General features: G+C 46.6%; 1 protein-coding gene across 4 annotated transcripts in view; it reads right to left on the reverse strand.

Annotated features, from left to right (window-relative positions):
- Positions 1 to 18,124, reverse strand: part of LOC110521812 (low-density lipoprotein receptor-related protein 8) — a 259,084-nt gene extending 240,960 nt beyond the window's left edge. For all 4 annotated transcript variants that reach the window (XM_036968637.1, XM_036968635.1, XM_036968636.1 and 1 more), the window contains exons 1-2: positions 17,962 to 18,124; positions 16,767 to 16,892 (exon numbers count right to left, since the gene is read on the reverse strand). In XM_036968637.1, coding sequence (XP_036824532.1) covers positions 16,767 to 16,892; positions 17,962 to 18,028 — 193 coding nt within the window. In that variant the 5' untranslated portion in view covers positions 18,029 to 18,124. The remainder of the gene's footprint in view (positions 1 to 16,766; positions 16,893 to 17,961) is intronic.
- Between the last annotated feature and the right edge of the window lie 6,877 nt (positions 18,125 to 25,001).

A 25,001-nucleotide genomic window follows, 5' to 3' on the forward strand; every position in this document is an offset into this window, starting at 1 on the left:
CCACTCAAAGACCTCTGCAACATGGTTGAAAACGCCAAAGCCTGGCCCTCCCAGAGTGCAAAGAACCTTGACATGACCCACCCTACCTCACACAGGAAGTGACACAGGTCCTAATCCAGGCACTTCTCATCTCCCGTCTGGACTACTGCAACTCGCTATTGGCAGAGCTCCCCACTGGAGCCATTAAACCCCTGCAACTTATCCAAAACGCTACAGCCAGCCTGGTTTTCAACCTTCTCAAGTTCTCCTCTGTCACTCCGCTCTCTGCACATTCCACTGGCTTCCAGTCAACGCTTGCATCCACTACAAGACCATGGGGCTTGCCTACAGAGCAGCAAGAGGAACTGTCCCTCCCTACCTTAAGGTTATGCTCAAAACCTACACCCCAACCCGAGCACTCTGGAAAGCAGACTGAACCAGCTTTTCCTCAATGATTTTGCCTGTGCACACACACACTCCATTCCATTTATTTTTTATCCTTAAAAACTTCCCAGTCCTTAACAATTACAAGCATTCCCAAAACATGATGCAGCCACCATTCAAAAATCACATTGAGTCCATGCAACTTATTATGTTACTTGTTAAGCACATTTTTTCTTCTGAATTTATTTTGGCTTGACATAACAAAGGGGTTGAATACTTATTGACTCAAGACATTTCAGATTTGTATTTTTAATACATTTGTAAAAATGCTTATTTTTTTTCCACTTTGACATTATGGGCATAGGCTAGTGTGTGTAGGCTAGTTACAAAAAATGCAGCCTATAACACAACAAAATGTTGAAAAAGTGAAAATACATTCTGAAGGCAGTATACACACTCACACACACACACAAACACACACACACACACACACACACGCACACAAATAGTACAAATAAAGAAAAACCCTGGAATGAGTAGGTGTCCAGACTTTTGATTGGTACTGTATGTTTTCCTAATTTCCTAATATTTTTAAGGGGAATTACGTGAAACATGAGAGCAAACACAACATTTAACTCACACACACACACACACACACACACACACACTCATACCCCACATCCTGTGTCTACCATCCGGGACACAAGGAAGTAAAGCATTGATTGATTAAAAAGCACTGACTGTACAGATTGCCATCACAACCTACCTACGAACAGCAACATACCCATAGTTGTTCAGAGTAATTTAGTAAGTATGAGTCTAGCGTTCATTAGTATCAATTAGCCACGTTAGCATTTTATATACACTTACAGACCTACCTGCACGTGTAATGGGACTATGTGTTGAACTGGATGAAGGTCAACAGAATCCACTCGAAACACACATATTACAGTGGTAACTGAGGTACCTCTGAGTGCTTCAGCAGTGAAAAGCTCAATAGGAATTTAACATGTTATTGAACTTAATGTTGGTTGACTGTGACTGACTCCACAAGTAGGGTTTTCTGATTAGCCAAATCATTGTCTCTGTCCCGTCCTCTCCTCCTCCATCCTGTTCTCTCTGTTCTTTGATAAAGGAAGGGAAATATGATAGAGCGCCAAAGCCTATCAATCTGTTCTGTAATTCAGCATTATTTCTAACTCTCTATTCTGACGAGCGGAGCAGAAAAATAGGCTTCGTTGAGGTGGGTCATTAAACTCATTCACTTATATTAACGTTACATTCCTCAGCTTAGTGAAGCTCCGCCACCCCTGATGTACACTCGCTGGAAGATGAAGGGAACAGCGTATGTTTCATCTTCCTCTTCTTGGCTGTTTTATCTGAGGTAATCTCTCTCTCTCTCTCTCGCCCTCTCTCTCTCTCTCTCTATCGCCCTCTCTCTCTTTCACCCTCTCTCCCTCTCCCTCTCCATGTTTTCCTGTTTTGTTTGCAGCTGGTGCGAGAGGCTCTTGATTAGCGATGCAATCTCTTTGAAGCTTTATGGACACACACACACCTTAATTTAATCACCTTGTTGTTGCAAGAAACTTCCTGCATGGCAAGAAATGCAAACTTGTTAAGGGTTTAAAAGGCTTCTAATGTTTGCAATTTCCACTTTTAAAAGTTCAGATTTGATTTGCCCTAACTAAACATGTATCAACCCCTACATAAATGCCCATTAATTATAATCTACACAATAATTCACATTTCCTGTAACGGCAGGATTATTTTACTGCTGTGAGAAATGGGTCAAATTCAGATCCTACACCTAGGAAGGAAGAAAGATGTCAGTTTCTTGGCACCTGACAAATTGAATAGTGGGAAATTTGATTCTGGGGCTCCTGACAGGATGATATTGTGCAATATTAAATATTGATGAGTTCCTGACGAAGCAGAAGTGAAAATAATTAACCAGGCAAACTGTGAGGAATCTTAATTAAAAGAGGGATCTCTTTCTCCTTACCTCGTTTCCTGTCTCTCTACCTCTTTCTTTCTTTATATCTCCCGCTCTTCCCCTCTCGTCCCCTTCTTATTTTCTCATTAATTAACACAGTCCATTTCTCAGAGAACAAAAAGGCAGATGGCCAATAAAATTACAATTACTGAAAATGTCCCTAAAATCTGTGGATTTATGACACCGGGTTCCGCAACGACATCAGTTTTGTGGAGCCAAATAGGTTAAATGGACTGTTTAGGGTGTGCTTTTACTTGTTGGGTCATTAATAACGGCTATAAAGAACATTCCACTCTTCCCACTATATACCTGTACGAGATAGTAGCTGTGCAGTTCCACGGAATATGGTAATACCAGAATCCCTTTGGCAGGCATACAATAACCTTCCGCCCACAAGCTCTTTCTTCTCATACACACGTGCATATGCTCTACATGTGTACAAACACAAACACAATTTGCTCTTAGAATAGCTTCAATTCGGGCCTTCCAAGGCATTGCATCGCAGTGCTAGCTGTGCAACTAAAGATTCTGGGTTTGAGTCCAGGCTCTGTCGCAGCTGTCCGTGACTGGGAGACTCATGGGGCGGCACACAATTGGCCCAGCATTGTCCGGGTTAGGGGAGGGTTTGGACAGCAGGGATGTCCTTGTCCCATTGCACACTAGCGACTCCTGTGGTGGGCTGGGCGCAGTGCACATTGACACGGTGTTTCCTCCGACACATTGGTGCGGCTGGCTTCCGGGTTAAGTGGGCACTGTGTCAAGAAGCAGTGCGGCTTGGTTGTGTTTTGGAGGATGCACGGCTCTCGACCTTCGCCTCTCCCAAGTCCGTACGGGAGTTGCAGCGATGAGACAAAACTGTAAATACCAACTGGATACCATGAAATTGGGGAGAAAAAGGGGTAAATAAATAACAAAAATAAATAGCTTAAATTTGTCTCGGTAGAAAGCGCTCTACAGGGAAGCTGGCCCATGTTCACTCCAATGACAAATGTGTCAAGTTGGATGGATGTCCTTAGGCTGGTTGACCCTTCTTGATATGCATGGGAAACTGTTGAGCGCGAAAAACCCGGCAGCGTTGCAGTTTTTGACACAAACCGGCGTGTCATACCCCGTTTAAAAGGCACAGAAATATTTTGTCTTGCCCAGTCACCCTCCATGGCATACATACACAACTGGATACCATCAACTGTCTCAAAACCCTTCTTTATCCTTTCTCCATCTCTTCATTTACACTGACTGAAGTGGATTTAACAAGTGGAATCAATAAGGGATCACCTGGTCAGTCTATGTGTTTTTAATGTTTTGTACACTCAGTGTAACATACAGTTTAAGTCAGAAGTTTACAAACACTTAGGTTGGGAGTCATTAAAACTTGTTTTACAACCACTCCACAAATGTCTTGTTAACAAACTATAGTTTTGGCAAGTCGGTCAGGACATCTACTTTGTGCATGACACAAGTCATTTTTCTAACAATTGTTTACTGACCGATTATTTCACTTATAATTCACAGTATCACAATTCCAGTGGGTCAGAAGTTCACATACACTAAGTTGACTGTGCCTTTAAACAGCTTGGAAAATTCCATAAAATTATGTAATGGCTTTAGAAGCTTCTGATAGGCTAATTTACATAATTTGAGTCAATTGGAGGTGTACCTGTGGATGTATTTCAAGGCCTACCTTCACACTACGTGCCTCTTTGCTTGACATCATTGGAAAATCAAAATAAATCAGCTAAGACCTCAGAAAAAAATTGTAGACCTCCACAAGTCTGTACAAACAATAGTGTGTAAGTATAAACACCATGGGACCACGCAGTCGGTCAATACCTCTCAGGAAGGAGATGTGTTCTGTCTCCTAGAGATGAGCGTACTTTGGTGCGAAAAGTGCAAATAATTCCCAGAACAACAGCAAAGGACCTTGTGAAGATGCTTTAGTAAACAGGTACGAAAGTTAGAGGTCGACCGATTAATGGGAATGGCCGATTAATTATGGCCGATTTCAAGTTTTCATAACAATCTTGCAACCTTACAGTTAACTAGTCCAACGCTATAACCACCTGCCTCTCTCGTTGCACTCCACAAGGAGACTGCCTGTTACGCAAATACAGTAGAAGCCAAGGTAAGTTGCTAGCTAGCATTAAACATATCTTATAAAAAACAATCAATCAATCATAATCACTAGTTATAACTACACATGGTTGATGATATTACTAGTTTATCTAGCGTGTCCTGTATAATCGATCCAACGCCGGGGGATGATTTAACAAAAGCGCATTTGCGATAAAAGCACAATCGTTGGACGACTGTACCTAACCATAAACACCAATGCCTTTCTTAAAATCAATACATAGAAGTATATATTCTTAAACCTGCATATTTAGCTAAACGAAATCCAGGTTAGCAGGCAATATTAACCAGGTGAAATTGTGCAACTTCTCTTGCGTTCATTGCACGCAGAGTCAGGGTATATGCAACAGTTATATGCCTAATTTGCCAGAATTTTACGTAATTATGACATAACATTGAAGGTTGTGCAATGTAACAAGAATATTTACTTATTTCACTGAAATAACTGAAATAATAAATGTTGATAGTTTCTAGATTCAACCATATTAATGACCAAAGGCTTGTATCTCTGTGTGTTATGTTATAATTAAGTCTATGATTTGATAGAGCAGTCTGACTGAGCGATGGTAGGGGGCAGCAGGCTCGTAAGCATTCATTCAAACAGCACTTTCGTGTGTAACCGATGTGAAATGGCTAGCTAGTTAGCGGGGTGCGCGCTAATAGCGTTTCAAACGTCACTCACTCTGAGACTTGGAGTAGTTGTTCCCCTTGCTCTGCAAGGGCCGCGGCTTTTGTGGAGCGATGGGTAACGCTGCTTCGAGGGTGGCTGTTGTCGATGTGTTCCTGATTCAAGCCCAGGTGGGAGCGAGGGGAGGGACGGAAGCTATACTGTTACACTGGCAATACCATAGTGCCTATAAGAACATCCAATAGTCAAAGGTATATGAAATACAAATGGTATAGAGAGAAATAGTACTATAAATACTATATTAACTACAACCTAAAACCTCTTACCTTGGAATACTGAAGTCTCGTGTTAAAAGGAACCACCAACTGTCACATGTTCTCATGTTTTGAGCAAGGAACTCAAACGTTAGCTTTTTTACATGGCACATACAGTGGAGAGAATAAATATTTGATACACTGCCGATTTTGCAGGTTTTCCTACTTAACTCGCTAGATACGTTTCATTCATAATCAGTCAACTTTAGAATGGAGGTTAAAACCCACCTCTTCCTGGCGAATGTATCGATTTTAAATGGTTTTGCGGTGCGTTTATCGCAGTTATTTCTTGATGCGCATCGGTTCTCATGTTCCCTCACCTTGAAGAGCAGAAGCAGTCAGCCACAGCTGTTTCAATACCCACATACATGAAAACACAACTTAAATGTCAAATCAGTAAAAAAATATAACAATGTGACTTTGAACACTAAGTGGGCAAGAGAGAGGGGTAGCGAATTACATATCTGTGTGATTGCATCGTACTGCATATCACCCTTAACTCCTCTCTCTCCCTCTCAGTCAAGAGAATGAAAACCAAAGGGAAGAGCAAAGAGAGGCGGCTTATGGGGGAAAAAAACTAAAGCTGCCCCTAAATGACTCTCTCGTTCTCTCTCTCTCTCTCTCCTTCCTTCCTTCTCTCTCTCTCTCTCTTCTTCCTTCCTTCTCTATCTACCAGCCCTGTCGCAGACTAATCCTAGATAATGAACAGACTTAAACCACAAAATCTTTAATGACCGCATCAGATGTTCCATCCCAGACCAGGCCATCTTGGTTTAAAGCCAATAACAGACCTTGTCTTTACTGTCAACAACAGCTGCTGTATCAACCTGCGTACATGCATGCTTGGGTAGGCTTGTATGCATAGGTTGTGTGCATGTGACTGTGTGCATCTGTACTGTACTGTGTGTGCATAGGTACGTACATATTTGCATGTATAAATGGGTGCGTGTGTGTGTGCCACGCATGAATGTCTGTCTGAGTGTGTCGAGATCAGACAGTGACCAATGTGTCCAATGAGGTCAGTTACCCCCACCCCCACCAACTACCCATCCCTGGGGTCTTGGGATGAAATGGATTGGTTCTAAATAAAGTTGTGTGATTCAGGACAGGACTGGGAGGGGGGAGGGGGGGGGGGGGGTGCGAGTGCACCTGTGTGCAGTGGGTAGGCAGGCACCTTACAGCTGACATGCATTCATGGGCATCAAAGCAGAAAGCAGCACCTGCGCTCAGACAGGACCCGGGACGGACGGGAGCAACTACACAGAACAGTCCCCCGCGGTGTCCCAGGAGGAGGAGGGGGAAAGAGAAGGAAGTGGAGGGTGAGCATGGTAAGCGCTGATGTGCTGTCTGTGGCAGAGCTACAAAGACCGGACAGAACCAAACAGAACTGCTCCTAATATGACACGCTACTGAAGTTTCAACAACCCACACAGCAATCTGCCTGAGAAACTAACTGGCCAGGTGCAACATCAAACAGTCGACACAGATATCATTTAAAATAGACCAAGGTGACCAATTGTGCTGTGGATGTATGAATTTGCCAGGCGGTCGGGTCGTCGTACTCACCTACAGACTTGATAACTGGAGAGGGACACGGAGAGAGGGAGAGAGAGAGCACAGGACTTTCTGGTGTTCTGCTGCATTGAAGCCGGCGTAATGATATGTAAAGGTCTCGGTCGAGCACGGCCGGCACAGCTGGCCTCAGAGAGGTACTTCTTAAGGGTGAGTGGGATGTAAAAGCGCGTCGTCACACAGCTTATAAAATCTTAATGCAGTTCAGGGACGGCGCTCCAAAGAAAACAAACATTATCGACAACAACAGGGCATAAACAGAGTGGCCATCAGACACGGATAAGCATGCACTACACACACACACACACACACACACACACACACACACACACCATTATCTGTGAATCTCAGTAAGTGTGTGTAAGGCGGAGGAACATGGGCCTCTCAGTAATAGTGGTGTAGAGCGGAGTATATTGAGTGTCAGCTCCCACTGACACATGGGCAGGAGGTCTGAATAGAGAGAGGCCAGGGGGGGAGACTCTGATGGGGTAAACACATTGAAAACAGACCCCATGAAGCAGTGGATGAAAAGGAGAGAGAGGGAGAGCTTGAGGAGAGATCAGTGGGGCTGAGGATGGGGGAGTGTGGGGGGGGGAAAGGAGAGGTGTATACACAGTCCTCCTCCCCTATAGATGTGTACCTACGAGAAATGAACATCTTCTTGGGCCTGCCTAATTTTCTCCCAAGGCTTGAATATCTTCTGTGGCTCTTCATCTCTCCATCTTCACCCCTCTATCACTCTTTCCCTCAACCCCTTTTCTCCGTTAGCCAGCCAGCCAGCCCCTTCCCCCCCCCCCCCCTCTATGATAAAGAGCCCCGAGAGCTTGTTACAGCGTGTTAAGATATCAGCTCAGCTCGGATCAGCACAGTCGACAGGGCTGCCGATGACGCTACGCAATGTCTCGAATACCCGGGCCGCGAGCGCTGCAAACCATCAAAGAGAACCGGGGCGGGGCATCTAGGCCGCCTCGTCGTCGCTCTCACTGCAACGCATGACAAGCAAAATCCCCTCAAGGTAAAGAGTCGCTCTGGGAGCTTAGTGAGAACCCTGCTACGGGTTTATAGAGGAGATATGTACGAGCGGTGTAATTGTCATCAACGCAAACAGCCTTATCCACTACGGAGTTCGCTAGAGGTAAGAGAGATGAGGTAGGAAGGGAGGAGGAAAAAAAGAGAGAGACTCAATAGGATTTCATCCACTCTAAAAGGGTACAGAATCTTCAGAGGAGGATACACACTTGTGAGTGTGTGTGTGTGTGTGGTTAATTATGAGGCTGTGGCTGTGTGAAGCTAGTGTTGGCTCTGCGCTGAGCGGAGATCTTAGTGCAGAGATACCAAACCATCAAAGCCTTTGCTGTCCCTCGGCAAGGACCGGCCTGGAAAATCACATTTCACCCCTCTCTCCCAAAATGACACACACGCACACACACACACCCTCGTGGCAACAAGGACAGCACAGTTCCAGGGACCTCACCTCAACTCCCAAATCCTACTTTTAGCAAACTCTGATTTCCCACTCCTAAGCCATAGTAAGACATTCGCGTCGGATTCCCTCAAGGGAGAATGTGAAGCATTAAAGCAGACATCTTCTTCAGGGTCTAGGCTAGGGCGATTGAATGGCTAGTCATGGCCCTGAAACTAACTCAGAACACACAGGGAGAGGGGGGGGGGGGGGGAACAAGGCCAGCAAAATAACCTGCCTCTGACTTCCAACACAAACTTTTAAGAACGAACCCTGTGAGGTTGACAATGACATGCGGCAGAGACAGGGCCCCTGTGCTCTGTAGCTCTGTCACTGAACAGAAAGCTAGGTATTACGTCTAGCAGATAGATTTAATACCTTTAGAGGTGCCTATGTTTAATTCATGAACGTTCTTTCGCAGAGCGCATGTTGGTCCGCATCGCAGCGCTCCCCTCGCTCTCTGACTACAGAGTGAGAACTGGTCATGAAAAACAGGATTATAAACAGGGGATGTAAATAAACCTGAGTCACATTAAGATATACCCTAATCTGTGTAGGGGATTAGGTGATGATACCCTGTCAGGCGCTGGGGGAGATCAAATGGAAACAAAACAACAGAGAGAACAAGACGGAGAGAGGAAGAGGAAACAGGATTTCTGTGCCGGGAGTTTGACTTTGAACAATATGTCAGTTTGCGCAGGCAGTGGAGTGATGGTGAGGTGTAATATCGGGCCACGGCAGAGAGGGAAATCCGGCTTGACGGTAAACAAGGTAATCAGAGGAAAGAAAAGAAACAACAAAAACAAGAAACCACAAATTCCCCTGGTTGCACCCTTCTCTCATTGGGCTTTGGGGGGAGAGAGCGCGAGAGAGCGAGCGCGCGAGAGAGAGAGAGAGAGAGAGAGCGCGCGAGAGAGAGAGAGAGAGCGCGAGAGAGAGAGAGAGAGAGGGAGAGAGAGAGAGAGAGAGAGAGCGAGAGAGAGAGAGAGAGAGAGAGAGAGAGAGATAGAGAGAGAGTGAGAGAGAGAGAGGTTTTTATGAGGGCCCCACTACTGTCCAATACAATGCTGCGGTCCGTCATTGTTACCTCAAAGCCTAAGATAACGCTGACGCAAGTTGATAAAAGGTGGTTCACATTGACCCTTGCAGGTAAACACTAGTCGGGGTTTCCTGAACTGGGTAGCGTGGGTGCACATTTGGTTTTTTTTGTAGTGCTAGGGCAAAAACCAGGGCAAAAACCAAAACGTGCACCCAGGGGGAGCCCCCCAGGACAGAGTTTGGGAAACTCTACACTAGAGGAGACTGCCTCTCCTCTCCTCTCCATGTCAGTAGCATGTGGCCAGTTGGCCAGGTCAACCATGTGTCTACTGGTGGAAAGAGCAGCCTGATTGGCAGGCCCAAAAGACAAACCTTTATATTAACGCCTTGACTGCCTGTGACACCAGTCTACCGTGCTCCAGGCTCTGCCTGTGTTATTCACATCTGCTCCTCTATCTGTATGTATGTACTGTACTGTACTGTACTGTACTGTACGTGTGTGTGTGTGTGTATCTCTCTATCCTCATTTCCCCTCTCTTCTTCTCCGTCGCGCTCGCTCTCACTTTGTTTGTCTCACCTCTGTTTCTCCTCTCTCTACCTCTCTCTCTCTCCCCTTCCCCTCTCTCTCCCCTTCCCCTCGCTCTCCCCTTCCCCTCTCTCCCCCCTTCCCCTCACTCTCTCCCCTTCCCCTCTCTCTCCCCTTCCCCTCTCTCCCCTTCCCCTCTCTCTCCGCTTCCCCTCTCTCTCCCCTTCCCCTCTCTCCCCCCCTTCCCCTCTCTCCCCTTCCCCTCTCTCGCCCCCTTCCCCTCTCTCCCCTTCCCCTCTCTCCCCTTCCCCTCTCTCTCCCCTTCCCCTCTCTCCCCTTCCCCTCGCTCTCGCTCTCACTTTGTTTGTCTCACCTCTGTTTCTCCTCTCTCTACCTCCCTCTCTCTCTCTCCCCTTCCCCTCTCTCTCCCCTTCCCCTCGCTCTCCCCTTCCCCTCTCTCCCCCTTCCCCTCGCTCTCTCCCCTTCCCCTCTCTCCCCCCTTCCCCTCGCTCTCTCCCCTTCCCCTCTCTCTCCCCTTCCCCTCTCTCCCCTTCCCCTCTCTCCCCCCCTTCCCCTCTCTCCCCTTCCCCTCTCTCTCCCCTTCCCCTCTCTCCCCTTCCCCTCTCTCCCCCCTTCCCCTCGCTCTCCCATTCCCCTCTCTCCCCCCTTCCCCTCGCTCTCTCCCCTTCCCCTCGCTCTCTCCCATTCCCCTCTCTCCCCCCTTCCCCTCGCTCTCTCCCCTTCCTCTCTCTCTCTCCCCTTCCCCTCTCTCTCCCCTTCCCCTCTCTCCGCTTCCCCTCTCTCTCCCCCCCTTCCCCTCTCTCTCCCCCCTTCCCCTCTCTCCCCCCTTCCCCTCTCTCCCCTTCCCCTCTCTCCCCCCCTTCCCCTCTCTCCCCCCTTCCCCTCTCTCCCCTTCCCCTCTCTCTCCCCTTCCCCTCTCTCTCCCCTTCCCCTCTCTCTCCCCTTCCCCTCTATCTCCCCTTCCCCTCTCTCCCCCCTTCCCCTCTCTCCCCTTCCCCTCTCTCCCCCCCTTCCCCTCTCTCCCCCCTTCCCCTCTCTCCCCTTCCCCTCTCTCTCCCCTTCCCCTCTCTCTCCCCTTCCCCTCTCTCTCCCCTTCCCCTCTATCTCCCCTTCCCCTCTCTCTCCCCCTCTCTCCCCCCTTCCCCTCGCTCTCTCCCCTTCCCCTCTCTCCCCCCTTCCCCTCTCTCCCCTCTTCCCCTCGCTCTCCCCTTACCCCTCTCTCCCCTTCCCCTCTCTCTCCCCTTCCCCTCTCCCCTCTCTCTCCCCTTCCCCTCTCTCCCTCCATATATACCGCTTTGCTGTGCCACTGCCAGTATGACCCAGGTTTCCCTCATGTGGCAGGGACCATTCTCATTAGTACGCAGACAGCCCATAAAGGCCTGTGAAATATTCTCCCCCCAGCACAGACCCACAGCCCTATAAATCACCACAACCTCCAGAGCCACAGAGCAGCCCACTGGCAAATCAATGGCAGGCTAGAGACCCAAGCACTCACGTGCAATCCATAGGGGCCGATTGGGGTGACGGGACAGAGGGAGTGGGGTAGGGAAGGAGGAGAGGATAGAGGAAAGGGTGAGGGAGGAGGGATTGAGGGAGTAGAAAGGAGGATTAAAGGAGGGAGTGGCACAGTGGAGAGAGGGTGGAGAGGAGGGAGCGAGAGAGAGGGAGGGAGGGAGGATAGAGGGGTGAAATCAGTGAAAGGAGTGAGTGAAGATAAGGAGGGAGGGAGTGGAGGGAGAGAGAGAGAGAGAGAGAGAGAGAGAGAAAGAGAGAGAGAGAGAGAGAGAGAGAGAGAGAAAGCATCCTGTTGATGATGAATGTGTCCTCATGGAGAATGCGACAGAGATATAGAGAGAGCTAGAGGCTTCACAGCTCCCTGAATCGGTTTTCCTTTTTCCATAATATTTGAGATGGTGAAAAGCACAGAGAGTAATGATCTTCTCTATCCTCAGGCAGACACACAGACGGCCCACTCGCTCGCTCCCCCTCTCTCTCTCTCTCACACACACCGAGCGAGACACACACTCGCCTCTCAAGCGCTCACCCGCTGAGACACACACTAATTGGATTATAACTATGCAAATGGACAGTGTGAACTACACACACACACACACACACACACACACACACATACACACATAAACACAGGGTCTGTAGATCCCATAGCCTCTCTTAAATTCCGTCCGAATTACAATACACACTGTGTCAATACAAGGCCATTATTCTAACAGTCCCACACTCAACAGCAGCAGTGAGCGAGAGAGAGAGAGAGGACAACCAGACCCGGACCCATATAGACCCGGTCGGGTCCAGACCCGGACCCATATAGACCCGGTCGGGTCCAGACCCGGACCCATATAGACCCGGTCGGGTCCAGACCCGGTCTGAATGAGGGAAAGGCAATTTTTCTGCTACTTTATAAACTGAAGCTATTATTGCCGAAGCTAGCTGAGACATACAAGAACCGAGGAGCTCAAGTCGGTGGGGGGAGGGGCCGTACAGCGCACGTGTGTGTGTGTGTGTGTGTGTGTGTGGGGCTGAGTAGCAGGCAACGGGAAGGCGGGAGAGAGGGACAGCAGCAACCAAGCCGACACGCACTAGTTACTAACATGTAGCTGCCAAAGCTAGGTTAAGTATCTTCCAATCTGATTACATAGCACCTGTTTTGACTGCATCAAACCCGAGAAGTGAAGCTCGCTGGGTAGGCTAATTTAGGCTATATAGGCTGCGCTTTCCCCCATCCTAGCTGCGCAATTACAACAACAGCTCCATTCAGAGTATAAAGTAGCAGCCTACCTGTTGGCTATTGGTCGTTGTAGCCTATCCTTCTCATTTAACTTTGAAGTCTTCCTAAAGTGCCTAAAGTGCTTGCCAAGGCACACACAGAGCCAGAGGCTATTGCCGCTTTGATGTCTTGTGATTGGGTCGTCAACAACAAGCTACACGCGCCACTGTCGTGAAAATCCTGCGCAGCGGCATAAGAGACCATTTTCTCTCTCTCTCTCTACACTGTAGCAGTCGCATTCGGATCTGCACGGGTCCTTACCGGCAAAATCAGTTATAATTACTAATACTCGAGACCCGTGACAATCAAATCAGATCCTAGGGACAATGACAGAATTTCAGACCCAGCCCTGTCGGGTCCCGGGTAATACCCGTGAAGACCTCTACCCTAAGGCTACAACTGAACTCTACTATAATTCACTAACACTACTGCAACACCCAAACCCATTCACAAAAGGAAGGTATTGGCACTGTAGTAGAACATGATACTATTGAAGACAGCTATTCTTTCTGACTTTCGCATCTCTGTGGCCTGTTTATGCCTAGTCAAAACTGTACCCTATCCAGCCAACATCATGACACTCGTGGAGGTCAGTTCTGCTAAAATATGGTTTGGGGGGGGGGGGGGTGATGCTGTGACTGCACACAAACAGGTAGACATGCAGGAAACAAGGTAGCTCAGCTTGACATTCCGGGGCTGCTTTACTGTAGCTGGACATGGCTCCTGTTCTACCCGCCTCCGCGTGTGACTGTGAGGTATCCAGCCCGTCTGTCACAATCAGGTGTCTCCAGCTATCCTGCCGCAGTGTGTGTCCCAGCACAATCTGGAGTCTACTCCGTCGCACCTGCTGGGCATTCCTGTACACCCCCTCTCCCTCCTACCACATAACACCCATATTGTTTTCTCCTAGACAGACAGACGTGCGTGTGCTTGCGCGTGTGTGTGTGTACTTGTGTGCGAGCGGGCTAAATGCCAGGGCTGACTCATACGACACCAGTCTTTTCAACACACACACACATTTCTACTGGCATGTTTTTACTGCCAGCTACAAAGAGGACTCATGTCAGCGCTGACCTAGAGCTGGCGTGGGTGTGAGACGTGCAGCCTCCGTGCATCCCTCTACTCTTCTCTGTACTGAAGAGCTCTAAAGCATGCAAAGCGTACCAGCCTTTTACAATGGTTGGGTAGGTTTCATCTATCTGAGTGGTGAGCACAGGATCCCTACAGGGTCAGGGTGAATTGATTAAGACCCTGCCCTCTGACCTGATGTGTTGCCTTTAAAGTATGACCCCAAAATGGTCTGTTGTCGTAAAGCAGGGCTCTATAACCCTGTTCCTGGAGAGCTACCGCCCTGTAGGTTTTCCCTCCGACCCTAATCTAACGCATCCTGATTCTAATAATTAGCTGGCTGATGAGTTGAATCAGGTTAGTTACAACTGGGGTTGGAGCGAAAACCTACAGGAGGGTAACTCTGCAGGATGTTTCCGTGCATGTTGGAGTCCAGGGTACGATGTGATGTTTGGCATTTCTCCTGGCATTACCGCGTGCGTGTTCGTTTGCCTGGCTCGAGCTTTACACACAGAGAGAGGCGTGAAATGTGCGTTAATGTCTTATCCGTGGACAGCTCTTCCCTGGCTACAATATAGTGTCTCTGTCTCAGACACACTCAGTGCTGTTGTGTAGAACTATTGTGTTGTGTTCCTGTGCGACTGAGACCGGAGCAGGGGCTGAGACTGGGCCAGACAGGCAGTGTGGGGGGGGGGGGGCTGAGCAAAAAAACACTGCTTTGACACTGCAATAATCCCGTCCATTAAGGGGGGGGGGGGGGGGGGGGGGGGGGGGGGGGGGGGGGGGGGGGGGGGCATCTGTTTCACAAGAGAAGGATAAATAAAACCCTTGCTTAACTGGCGTCATCCAATATCGTTCAGAGCGGCCTTGTTTAGGAATGTTTTAAAATTCAAATTCAACTAAATACCCAGGGTTGATATTCCCCCCCAAAAATGAATTGTATTGCACTGAAATAACCCGGACAAAGTTAGAATCTTTTTCTATGTTTTATGTGTCTCTCTATGTCTGTGTGTCTACACACACACACACACCTGATAAGGAGGGGTGTGGCCTCCCTCCCCTCTCTGTCTCTCGGGGCAACAGGAGCGGAATCCCCTTTGAGGCTGATGTGAACGACACTAGGAGGAAGAGAGACATGCAGGAGAGGAGGGAGGGATGAGGAGAGACACGCACAAAATACACCCAATCTAGCAGGACTTATTCTAACACTGGAGAAGGCTTGTGGGTAATCCCTGTGGAGAGGGACAGGGGCCTGGCACTGAGACTGAGACGGATCATATTGGCAGTGGCACAGGAGAGAGGGAGAGAGGTGTGCTGCCTGAGATAGGTGCAGGGCTGCCGGGTCAGGTTACTGGGCTAAGTTAGCATCTTGGCAGTGTTGTGACCAGGCTTAAGGCAGCGAGCCCAGAGGTGGTGCGCTGGTTGTAGAGCACAGATTGTTATGGGGTGAGACAAAATGTCAGGGGCCACTGCTGTTCTGGCACATCATGTTTTGTTTACCAGTATGAATTACTTTGCCCTTCTCTCCAACCCTCCCCTCTCCTCTACCCATGTCCTCTCCTCTGTTCTCATCTCCTTTATTCTCCCCTCTGCTCCTCTCCTCCTCTCTCCCGTCTTCCCCGCTCCTGTGTTGTGTTTTTAGCTGGCGATGTGGGGCTTGGGGAGCCACTGCAAGCAGCACTGGCATCTGCTGGAGTGCTTGGCGCACCGCCAGAGGGTATCGCTTTGGCAACCAGCCGTGCCATCGGATTTATCTCCAACCTGTCAGCTGATGCCCTTTGTGGGGGTAAGACAAGCGGGCACAGCCTCCTTGGCTTGGCATGGCGCTGGCACTCTCCGCTCCTCTCTTCCCAGGTTGTCTGCCATGCATGCCTTCGAAAGACCCTGGCCTTTTAAAGCACCAGGCATAGCACAGGAGACCTGGGAGGCAGCACCATGAAATGCCACCCAGCTACAAGTCCCGAGGGGTAGAGAGGAGGAGAGGGTGGGAGACAGAAAGAGAGGTTGAAATATAGAGAGAAGCTAAGTAGCTTATATGTAGAGGAATGACTAGATAGAGGGAGAGCAGATGGGGAAAGAGTCTCTTCCCAGTCTGGCTGGCAGGTTTAAAGTTGGGGAACGAGAGGGAGAGTGGGGTCATGTTTGATACTGGTTGTAGGGACCAGCATCTCTGTCATTGACCTGTGTGTGGCACAGTAGGCTTTTTTGTTGTAATTGAGGGCACTTCCTTCAAATAACAACAACATCAACTCACTTCCATCAGGACAAAGGCTATGTTTATAGACCCGTTGCAGTGTTGTGACACTTGCACTGCTCGTTTAAAAAACTTTCCTAACGAGTGTTGTCGCCAATAATTATAATCTGTAGCCAGTCAATGTTAGACAAGCTTGCATATGTCACGCTATGCCTAGGACAACAAGCAGGTGTGCACGTGCAGTGCTGCTATTGGCTATGACATGTGGAGACAAAAATGAATTGGCAACTCTAACTTAACTGTTCATCCAATTAGTTGCGTGGCAAATTCTTCATTGATCATTTGCTGGCTGACTCTTCAAAGTGTGTTCATTATGAAATGACTTAATCAATTCAAGTACCAATTAAGTCAATTATTGATATCTACAATGGTATCTGTTTCTAGACCCTTCTTTTCAATTTTACTATGAAAATAATAGTCAAGTTCCCATCCACTCAGCGGTGGCAATATGAACTCCATATCCACATTACATTGTAAAAACTGCTCTGGTGACCCTATGTGCAATGCGTATTGATGCCCCCAGGCGCCTCCACAATACAATGGGGATCACATATGTGCTACAGTATAGTATCTGCTCATGGACATGTGTTAGGCAGGTGTTAGGCTACTTACGACAGTTTTCTTCATCGCTGTTGTCAGAGCAGTCATCGTCCTCGTCACATCTCCAGAGGGTAGGTATGCACCGTCCGTTCTTGCATTGAAACTGACCCGTTTCGCAATTCGTATCAGTATGAGTTCCTGCAGATAAGAACAAGATACATCCGTAAATAAAACAGTAAAAAAATGTATATATGTTTAGGTTTTGTTACAAAATATAGGTTGTGCGCCAGGGACATGTCACCAATTCATCCCAAAACGCCCACGCGCAACGCGCACAACTGTTCTATCGTTAGTAGGAAACATTGTTATGAAATTGCTAGATGTTTCATTGATCCACTGATACAACCGGGTTTTACAGAGGTTCATTGCTGCAACAAGGGTTGGAGCCACTGTTACTAAGTGATGTTTTAATTGATGCCGTAATACATTGTTATTAGCCTACAACACTGTCTGGGGACAAACAGCGTTGATTACTATCTATGATAAGCACAACATTCATTGAGAACAGAAACAAAAAGCAAGTCTCATTTAACTGGCACGAGGTCTATATGGGAATTATTTACGTCTAATCATTTCAAATTGGAATGCAAAACTAGAACTGTTGGACTTTCATGCATCCCAATTGGTGTCTTCATTTGACTGTAGCTTAACCTATTTTTGTGACTGTTGACAACACAGTAAGAAATGTAATGTAGGCTATAACAGGCTTACAAGCCAACTCAAAATATGCTGCCGATTGAATAAAAAATGAACAGCGAGCATGCCCATGCATTGGATCAATAAGGAAATAATGGAACTACTACCCCTTCCACGTAGCCTGCCTTCCACCTAGCCTAGGCTACACGTTGTGTTCAAGCGGAGGTTTAGGCTGCCTTCCATATGTCATTCATGCACATGTTGGCTACCTCCCGCGCATTGTCATTTACTAGGCTGGGTAAAGAACAGTAAAGACTGTTTTCGTGACGTTGTAGAATAAGTACCAACATCAGAGCACATATAACCTGCTTTAAAATAGTATTTAGTGCAGGTCAACATGAATTTCCTGTTGTGGTGACTGTTTGAAAATAAGGAGTGCATCGACGCTGCTCTACCTTCTACGATGCTTGCTCGATACACTGGCTTGATCAGTTCGGCAACGTCGCTTACCCATTCACCATTCGTTGTAATGAAAATTCCCTCTCCGACGATCAATGATAAAATGTCTTACCTTGGGTGGAGTGGAGCTCCATTAGCAACAAATGTAAGAGCATTAGCTTCCCGACTTCTGTCCACATCTTTAAAAGAAGAGGTGAGTCGTGGTTGTGTTGCTCATACGAGTATACTTTAAAGAAGCAAGCAGGCGCTTCCACTCGCTATGCAATGCCACACTGCGCTCGGCTCCAGACACCGCTGCCTGCCTGCCTGCCTGCCTGCCTCAGAAGCAATTTGAATCAATGACGTTTATGGGCGGGATTGAGCCTGCGGTAATGTAGTAAAACTGAACAAATGTAAGGCATATATATATATATATCAGTCCATATACAGCTGTCGAAGTGACCCTGCATCTTCGAAATATTATAAATAATGTTCTCGATCTGTATATTCACAGGAGGTGAAGATGGAGTCTTTACCCATAGCTTAGTAATAACCCAATAACCAGAATACTAGCATTGAAGTTTTCATTGAGCTGTGTGTGGCGCTAGCCTTTCATTGATTATCAGACAACTTGTGATCAATGTCTATCGAACATATCTCACACATATCTCACAACAACATGACATATGATAGACAGTTTTTGTTTAGAATTTGAGGATCAAAAATAAATCTATCAACAGTTAAAATTCAACACTTCAACTTTCACATTACTAATTGATTAGACTCTATGCCAATTGTATTGTTCAAACTCTCCATATCTATCAGACAATGTGGGTTGATGTTTCCCCAGGCACTCATCTGTACAGTAGAGATCAGCATGGGGCTTGACATGACATGAATTGGAGCAGAAGGGCAAGACTTAAAGTTACACACCATTCTTACGGAGAGTCATCAGTAGCAGTGTCAAATCAACTGTAAGAATATGGGCCAACACATTTACAGTAAAACAGTAATGAAGACATGACTCACAACAAGGGGACTGAAGTCCAACATGGTCAACAACCAGACACTGTGTTGCTTGCTCATTTTGAAAGTCTATACCGATGCAAATAGCCCTACAATATACACTACCGTTCAAAAGTTTGTGGTCACTTAGACATATCCTTGTTTTTGAAAGAAAAGCAAAAATGTTTTGGTCCATTAAAATAACATCAAATCCTCTTGCTCAGTTGTGCACCGGGGCCTCTTTATATTCTGTTTAGAGCCAGTTTGTGCTGTTCTGTGAAGGGAGTAGTACGCAGCGTTGTAGGAGTTCTTCCAGTTTTTGGCATTTTCTCGCATGGAATAGCCTTCATTTCTCAGAACAAGAATAGACTGACGAGCTGCAGAAGAAAGTCATTTGTTTCTGGACATTTTGAGCCTGTAATCGAACCCACAAATTCTGATGCTCCAGATACTCAACTAGTCTAAAGAAGGACAGTTTTATTGCTTCTTTAATCAGCATGATAGTTTTCAGCTGTGCTAACATAATTGTAAAAAGGTTTTCTAATGATCAATTAGCCTTTTAAAATGACAAACTTGGATTAGCTAACACAATGTGCCATTGGAACACAGGAGTGATGGTTGCTGATAATGGGCTTCTAAGTGACCCCAAACTTTTGAACGGTAGTTTACATATGCATATCGTTATACACAATGTGTGTACAGTATCTGAGGAGTATGTGTGTGCACTCTGCACCCTTACTATGCTGTTATTGTGTTTTATATGCCCTGGCTTCCTCGGATTTGGGGTACCTTGAGGTCAATTTAAAAATGACACTTATCCCTGTTGTGCATTCAGCTCAAGCAGGGGCCATTGTCTGTCTGTCTGTCTGTCTGTCTGTCAGACACTCACAGGCACCTCCAGACCTGCAGGATGATTATTTCCCTCCTCTCCCAGGTTCTCTCTGTTCGGACTCACTTCACTGTTGGCCTATTTTGGCTCAAGACGGATGGTCACGTCCACCCGGAGATAACCAGCCAGTGGTCAGCACATTCTCTCTACAGCGGAAGGGGAGGAGAGGGCTGAGCGGAGCGGGGCAAAGGAGACGCTGCCAAACTCGTGACCCAAAAAACAGGAGAAATGTCTAGTCGATACTTGACGGCGCGCCAACAGCCCATAGTGGAGATGAAGTGGATTTGAACATCAGTGCATCAAATGATTTGGCAGTGGAAGGGAAGGGCTGGAGAATGAGTGCACATTCTGCACAGACAGGAGCAAACAGACATGCACACACACACGCGCACACACACACACACACGTGTGCACGCATGCACGCACACACAGCAGGAGCTGTCAACTATACCGTTTCAAATAAACCAGCCCGGAGACAGCTGCATAAACCGGGGAGTGAAAACGACCCTGGCAAAACTGATAAACAAAACCCAAATAATCTAATTTCAGCAGCAGTGGAGTGTGCCGCGGGCATATTTCAATATGGTTGCAAGAAAACCCCTCCTCCTCAAACTCCCAATGGTGTATGAGCAGAGGTATAAGCAGGGTGAATGAACCATATCCCTTTTGTACCATATCCTAGTTTATTCAGAAGAAAACTCTCACCACAAGTGAGAAGGGGCCATTTCTGGTATGGGCCCTGGTCAAAAGTGGTGCACTAAAAATAGGCAATAGGGTGCCATTTGGGATGCAGACATTGACGTGTCTCTGTCACTCATCTGTCCACCATGATGACTGTCCTATATCAGCTTCAGCACATCGTAGGCTCAGTAGCTCCATATGTTTACGTTATGCAGGAGGGAGGCTGACTGCTAGGGGCCTATAGCACAGATAGAGGAGAGAGGGATGGAAATACACAGTACAAGCTAAGCCCATGTCTATTTTGAGCTAAACTAATACGCAAGAAGAAAACAGACATTTACGGTTGTACATTTGGATGTCCAGTGTTTGCTATATATTCAAATACGTAATCCCAAAGCAGAATTTTAATCGATCTTGTTAAGGAATCTGGTTAAATAATTTGGGATTACAGGGCGCAACACCATTAAGGGGATCAGCAATCAGCATTGTGCCCATGAAATGCCCTCTGTTGTGTTGGTACAAGGGGTATCTGATATCGTTGTGGATTTATCGTTGGATAATCTCCCCAGCAACCACCCAAAACAGGATGAGTTTCAGCAACGGCAGGCTTTGTTCAGTACCTATATCTGTTTACACCACCCAAACAAACCTGAAACGATCACAGTAAAGGACTGATTTAATCTTAGCAATCATTCATTACCACAAATTCCAGCAAAAGTTGTGTTTAGAAGCATTTTCGTTTCTCCTGCAATGAATGTCGTTTTGAGAGATAAGACTTAACACAGAATGAAGAAGAAGAAAAGTTAATGCCATCCATTTCTAATGTTGTGTTATTCTCCCTCCTCGTTCTCCTTATCTCTCAAGCATCTGAACTAATTTTACACCCAGCCTCTCGGCTGTTCAAATTAAATACACAACGTATCCTATTGTCTCTCTGCCAGATAATGCTGTGTAAGATGGTGTTTCTCGCCTCCCTCTGTTTTTCTCTCCTCCCTCGAACATCAGCATTCCTCTGTGTGGCTCAGTTGGTAGAGCGTGGCACTTGCAATGTCAGGGGTTGTGAGTTCAATTCCCATGGGGGACCAGTATGAAGATGTATGCACTCATTACTGTAAGATTCTCTGGATAAGAGTGTCTTCTAAAATGTTAAAATTGCATAGATGTCCGGGCTGAAGCAACATATACAGTACATTTTGGTTAAAGAGGAGAGTGTGCATTGCTTTTGAAGGGAGATACTGGGAGGAGGGGTGATGCAGTGGCAATGAAATAGCCAAGCATCCTATGCCCTTTTGACCTACTGTGCTTGATGCTAGCTCCCCTGCTAGAGAGAGTGTGTGTGTGTGTGTGTGTGTGTATACATGGGCTACTGTGTGTGTGTTTCTATGATTTGTGGTTAAAAAGATAAGGAAGCCTGGCCTCAGAGCCATACGAAAACATACTTTATGCATTTCTGAGCACTTTCAAGACGTATGATACCGACTAAGGGTCTAGTTAAAGTAGGAAAGTTGGTCGGGAGGATGTGTGAGCGTTACCCGCGACTGTCTAACAATCCAAAGGTTGCGTGTTCGAATCGTGTTGGGCACAACTGTAGAATTTTAGCTAGCCCTTCCCCTAAAACTTATTCTAAATTTAACCCAATTCACCTAGCCTGCTATGTCAATTCACCTAACCTGTCGTTTTAGTTCTCCTAACCTTTAACGTAAATGATCCTAACATTTGTCGTTAGTTCTAAATGTCAACATACATTCTCACAGTAATTCTCCTTTGCTGTTACTTCTCAACAAGCAAACTGGTCTCAGAGAAAGATGTAATGAAACATGGAGGGAGCAGGTCTCGAACCCTCAGCCTTCTAGCCCGAAGTCCAGCGTGCTGTTGACTGTGCCCCAAAAGCATGCTCAGGCGACAGAGTTGGTGTCCGCGCTTATAAACCCTGGGTCGTTACAATGTATTACTTATACGTTGTATTAAACCCTGGGGTCGTTGAATATGTTTTACGTATACGTTGTATTATACAATATTATACTCTAAGACTTAAGTTACTTAATCCAATTTGTATGCTATCGTCTGACCGGTTTAGACGTATGATACTATACGTCCTATAATTTGTATGACATTATATCGACTGCTATTCCATTCGTAATGTAATCTCTCTGTCCAATCAGTAAACAGAAGAACCCAAGGGGAGGAAGAGGAAATAACAGCATGCGTCGTTGATGTTGTTGTCTTGGATGCAACGTATCCTCGGAAACCTGCTCGCAGGTTTGTTAGTCTCTGCCACAGCTGCTGCAAAAGTTCAAATCAATGACAGAATCACCTTGAGGAGAGCTGCCTTTAGAATTAGGAACTCAACCATCACAATGCTGCCGTCTGTCTGTCTGTCTGCCACTGTGTTACAGAGAAGCACTAGCACAGCAGGCAGAAATGAGGAACCAGGCTGCCACAAGCCTACAACATACCTATAGATTGAGCTGCAGAGTCAGCTGTGTAAAGACTATAGAAACTATAGGAATAACCTTTTAAAGAAATGAATCTGTCACTACCATACCATAGAAGCCTACTACACATATATTATACTTAAATTTTTTCTAGAACATCTCCATACATATCAGAAGAACAGTCTTAATTGAAATGGCCATCCGGGCAGCCTCGCCACAGAATGGGGATGCGCCATAAATGGCACCCTACCCCCCTTTATATTGCATTACTTTTGACCAGGTTGAAAGTAGTACACTATATAGGGAAAAGGGTGCCGTTTGGGATGCGATCTTGGAATGCAGTGGTAGTGGTGGCGTCAGCGGGGAAGCGACTGGAGGGGAGGGCGAGGCGAGGGGAGGGGAGCAATAATAAAGTGGCCGGGTCAGACCTGAGCAGGCTCTGGCAGAGTGTAATGATTCATCTACAATGGGATTGAGAGAAGAAATCAGAGCCTGCCTCCCGGAGAGAGAAAGAGAGAGAGAGAGAGAGAGAGAGAGGAAAGTGGCTAACAGCTGGATGTATAAAAGTGACTGATGTCACTCTGCTGTAGTCTAGTGTGTGTGTGTACTGGGATGAAGATGGGGTGGGCAAACTGCTGTGGTCTAGCTTGTGTGTGTGCGCAGATGTGTACGTGTGTGTGTGTTGGCACGTGTGTGTGCACTGTATGTATGTGCGTTCAGGTGTGTGTGTGTGTGTGTGTGTGCACGTGTATGCATGCAACACGGTGTGGAGAATGAGGTGTGTGTGTGGGGTGAAGGACATAGGAGGAGGATGGAAAACCAGGTCTGAATAGCTTTTTTTACTTTGAGAAAAAATAAGTATTTTGTAGTTGAGAATAGACATCTCTAGGTATCCAGTAAAATAGTTACCTCTTTGGAGGCTCCTTGAATTTGCCTTTTTCATTGCTATGTCTGTCTAACTTGCAGAATGTGTGATTTAGGTTGCATGCTAAAATAATAGGTCCTGTCTGGGTTTGATGTAATATAGCTTGAATTCTATCTAAAAACACCAGATTTGCCTCTGGGGGGGATATACAATGAAATCAATGTGCATTTTCCACAATGTAAGGTAAAATAAAAACATTTAAAAAACGTCCTTCTTGGCCGATGTGCTAGGATATAATGGAAAAGTGTGTATTCTTATTTATCAGGATGCCTACACATCTGCTGTGGCCACTGTAGGTGGCAGCATAGACCACTCGAACCCAGCTCCTCTTTAAATGTGGAAAACCACATCTACTGACAATCTCGTTAAATATTCAAGAGCCTTACGCGTTTTTTTTGTTTGTTGCCATCATGAAACCCATGCAGTTTCCGTGTAATAAGCTGGATTTTATTGACCTTTACTTGTATAGAGTCAAAGTTAACCTTGTCTGTCCCGTCTGTCATTGAAGAACCAGATAAAACAATTTATCAGACACGTCATACGAGGGCGGTGGACATCCCATGCATATGGAAGAGTCACAGTATGAATACATAGTTATTGTACACATTACATATATAGAACGCGTGAACATGTAGTCCGGGCAAACACTTAAGCCTTTATAGGGCTTTTAAGCTCCACCTTCCCCCTTAATGTTCCAGATGTCTGTGGATTATGTCCATTGTAAATACATTGGAGAAAGACTGCCACTTAAATACTGTGGTCAGTTTGTAATACCTTGTGAATGAAATGAAAGTGTAGTGGCTGGTGGGGCTCTACTTGGGGAGAGTGGGTCCACTGAAAGACTGAAGTGAGATGAGTGGAGGTACCACACATCCTTCAGCCCCCCCCCCCCCCCCCCCCCCCCCTATCCCGATCCCTCGGAACAAGCCCGTCTTCACTCTCACCAATAACCACCATTGGATCTTAGCTATGATGACAAACAAGGAATAACAATGACTTGACATCCTCTCCTAATTTGGCCAAAACTCCTATTCATTTTACAGCAGGTTTGCAAGTCAAAAACATTCATACAATTACATTGTAGTACAGATAAATCCTTCCTTTCCTATTTCCCAAGCCAAGCTTGTCCATCTCCCCCTCCTGGTTTCCCTCCTCCTTTACCCCCCACAAGCCAAGCTTGTCCCAACATCCCGTCCTTGCCCACCCAAGCCAAGCTTGTCCCAACCTCCCCTCTTTCC

This window comes from Oncorhynchus mykiss, chromosome 30 (genome assembly GCF_013265735.2).
Source record: "Oncorhynchus mykiss isolate Arlee chromosome 30, USDA_OmykA_1.1, whole genome shotgun sequence".
NCBI lineage: Eukaryota > Metazoa > Chordata > Actinopteri > Salmoniformes > Salmonidae > Oncorhynchus > Oncorhynchus mykiss.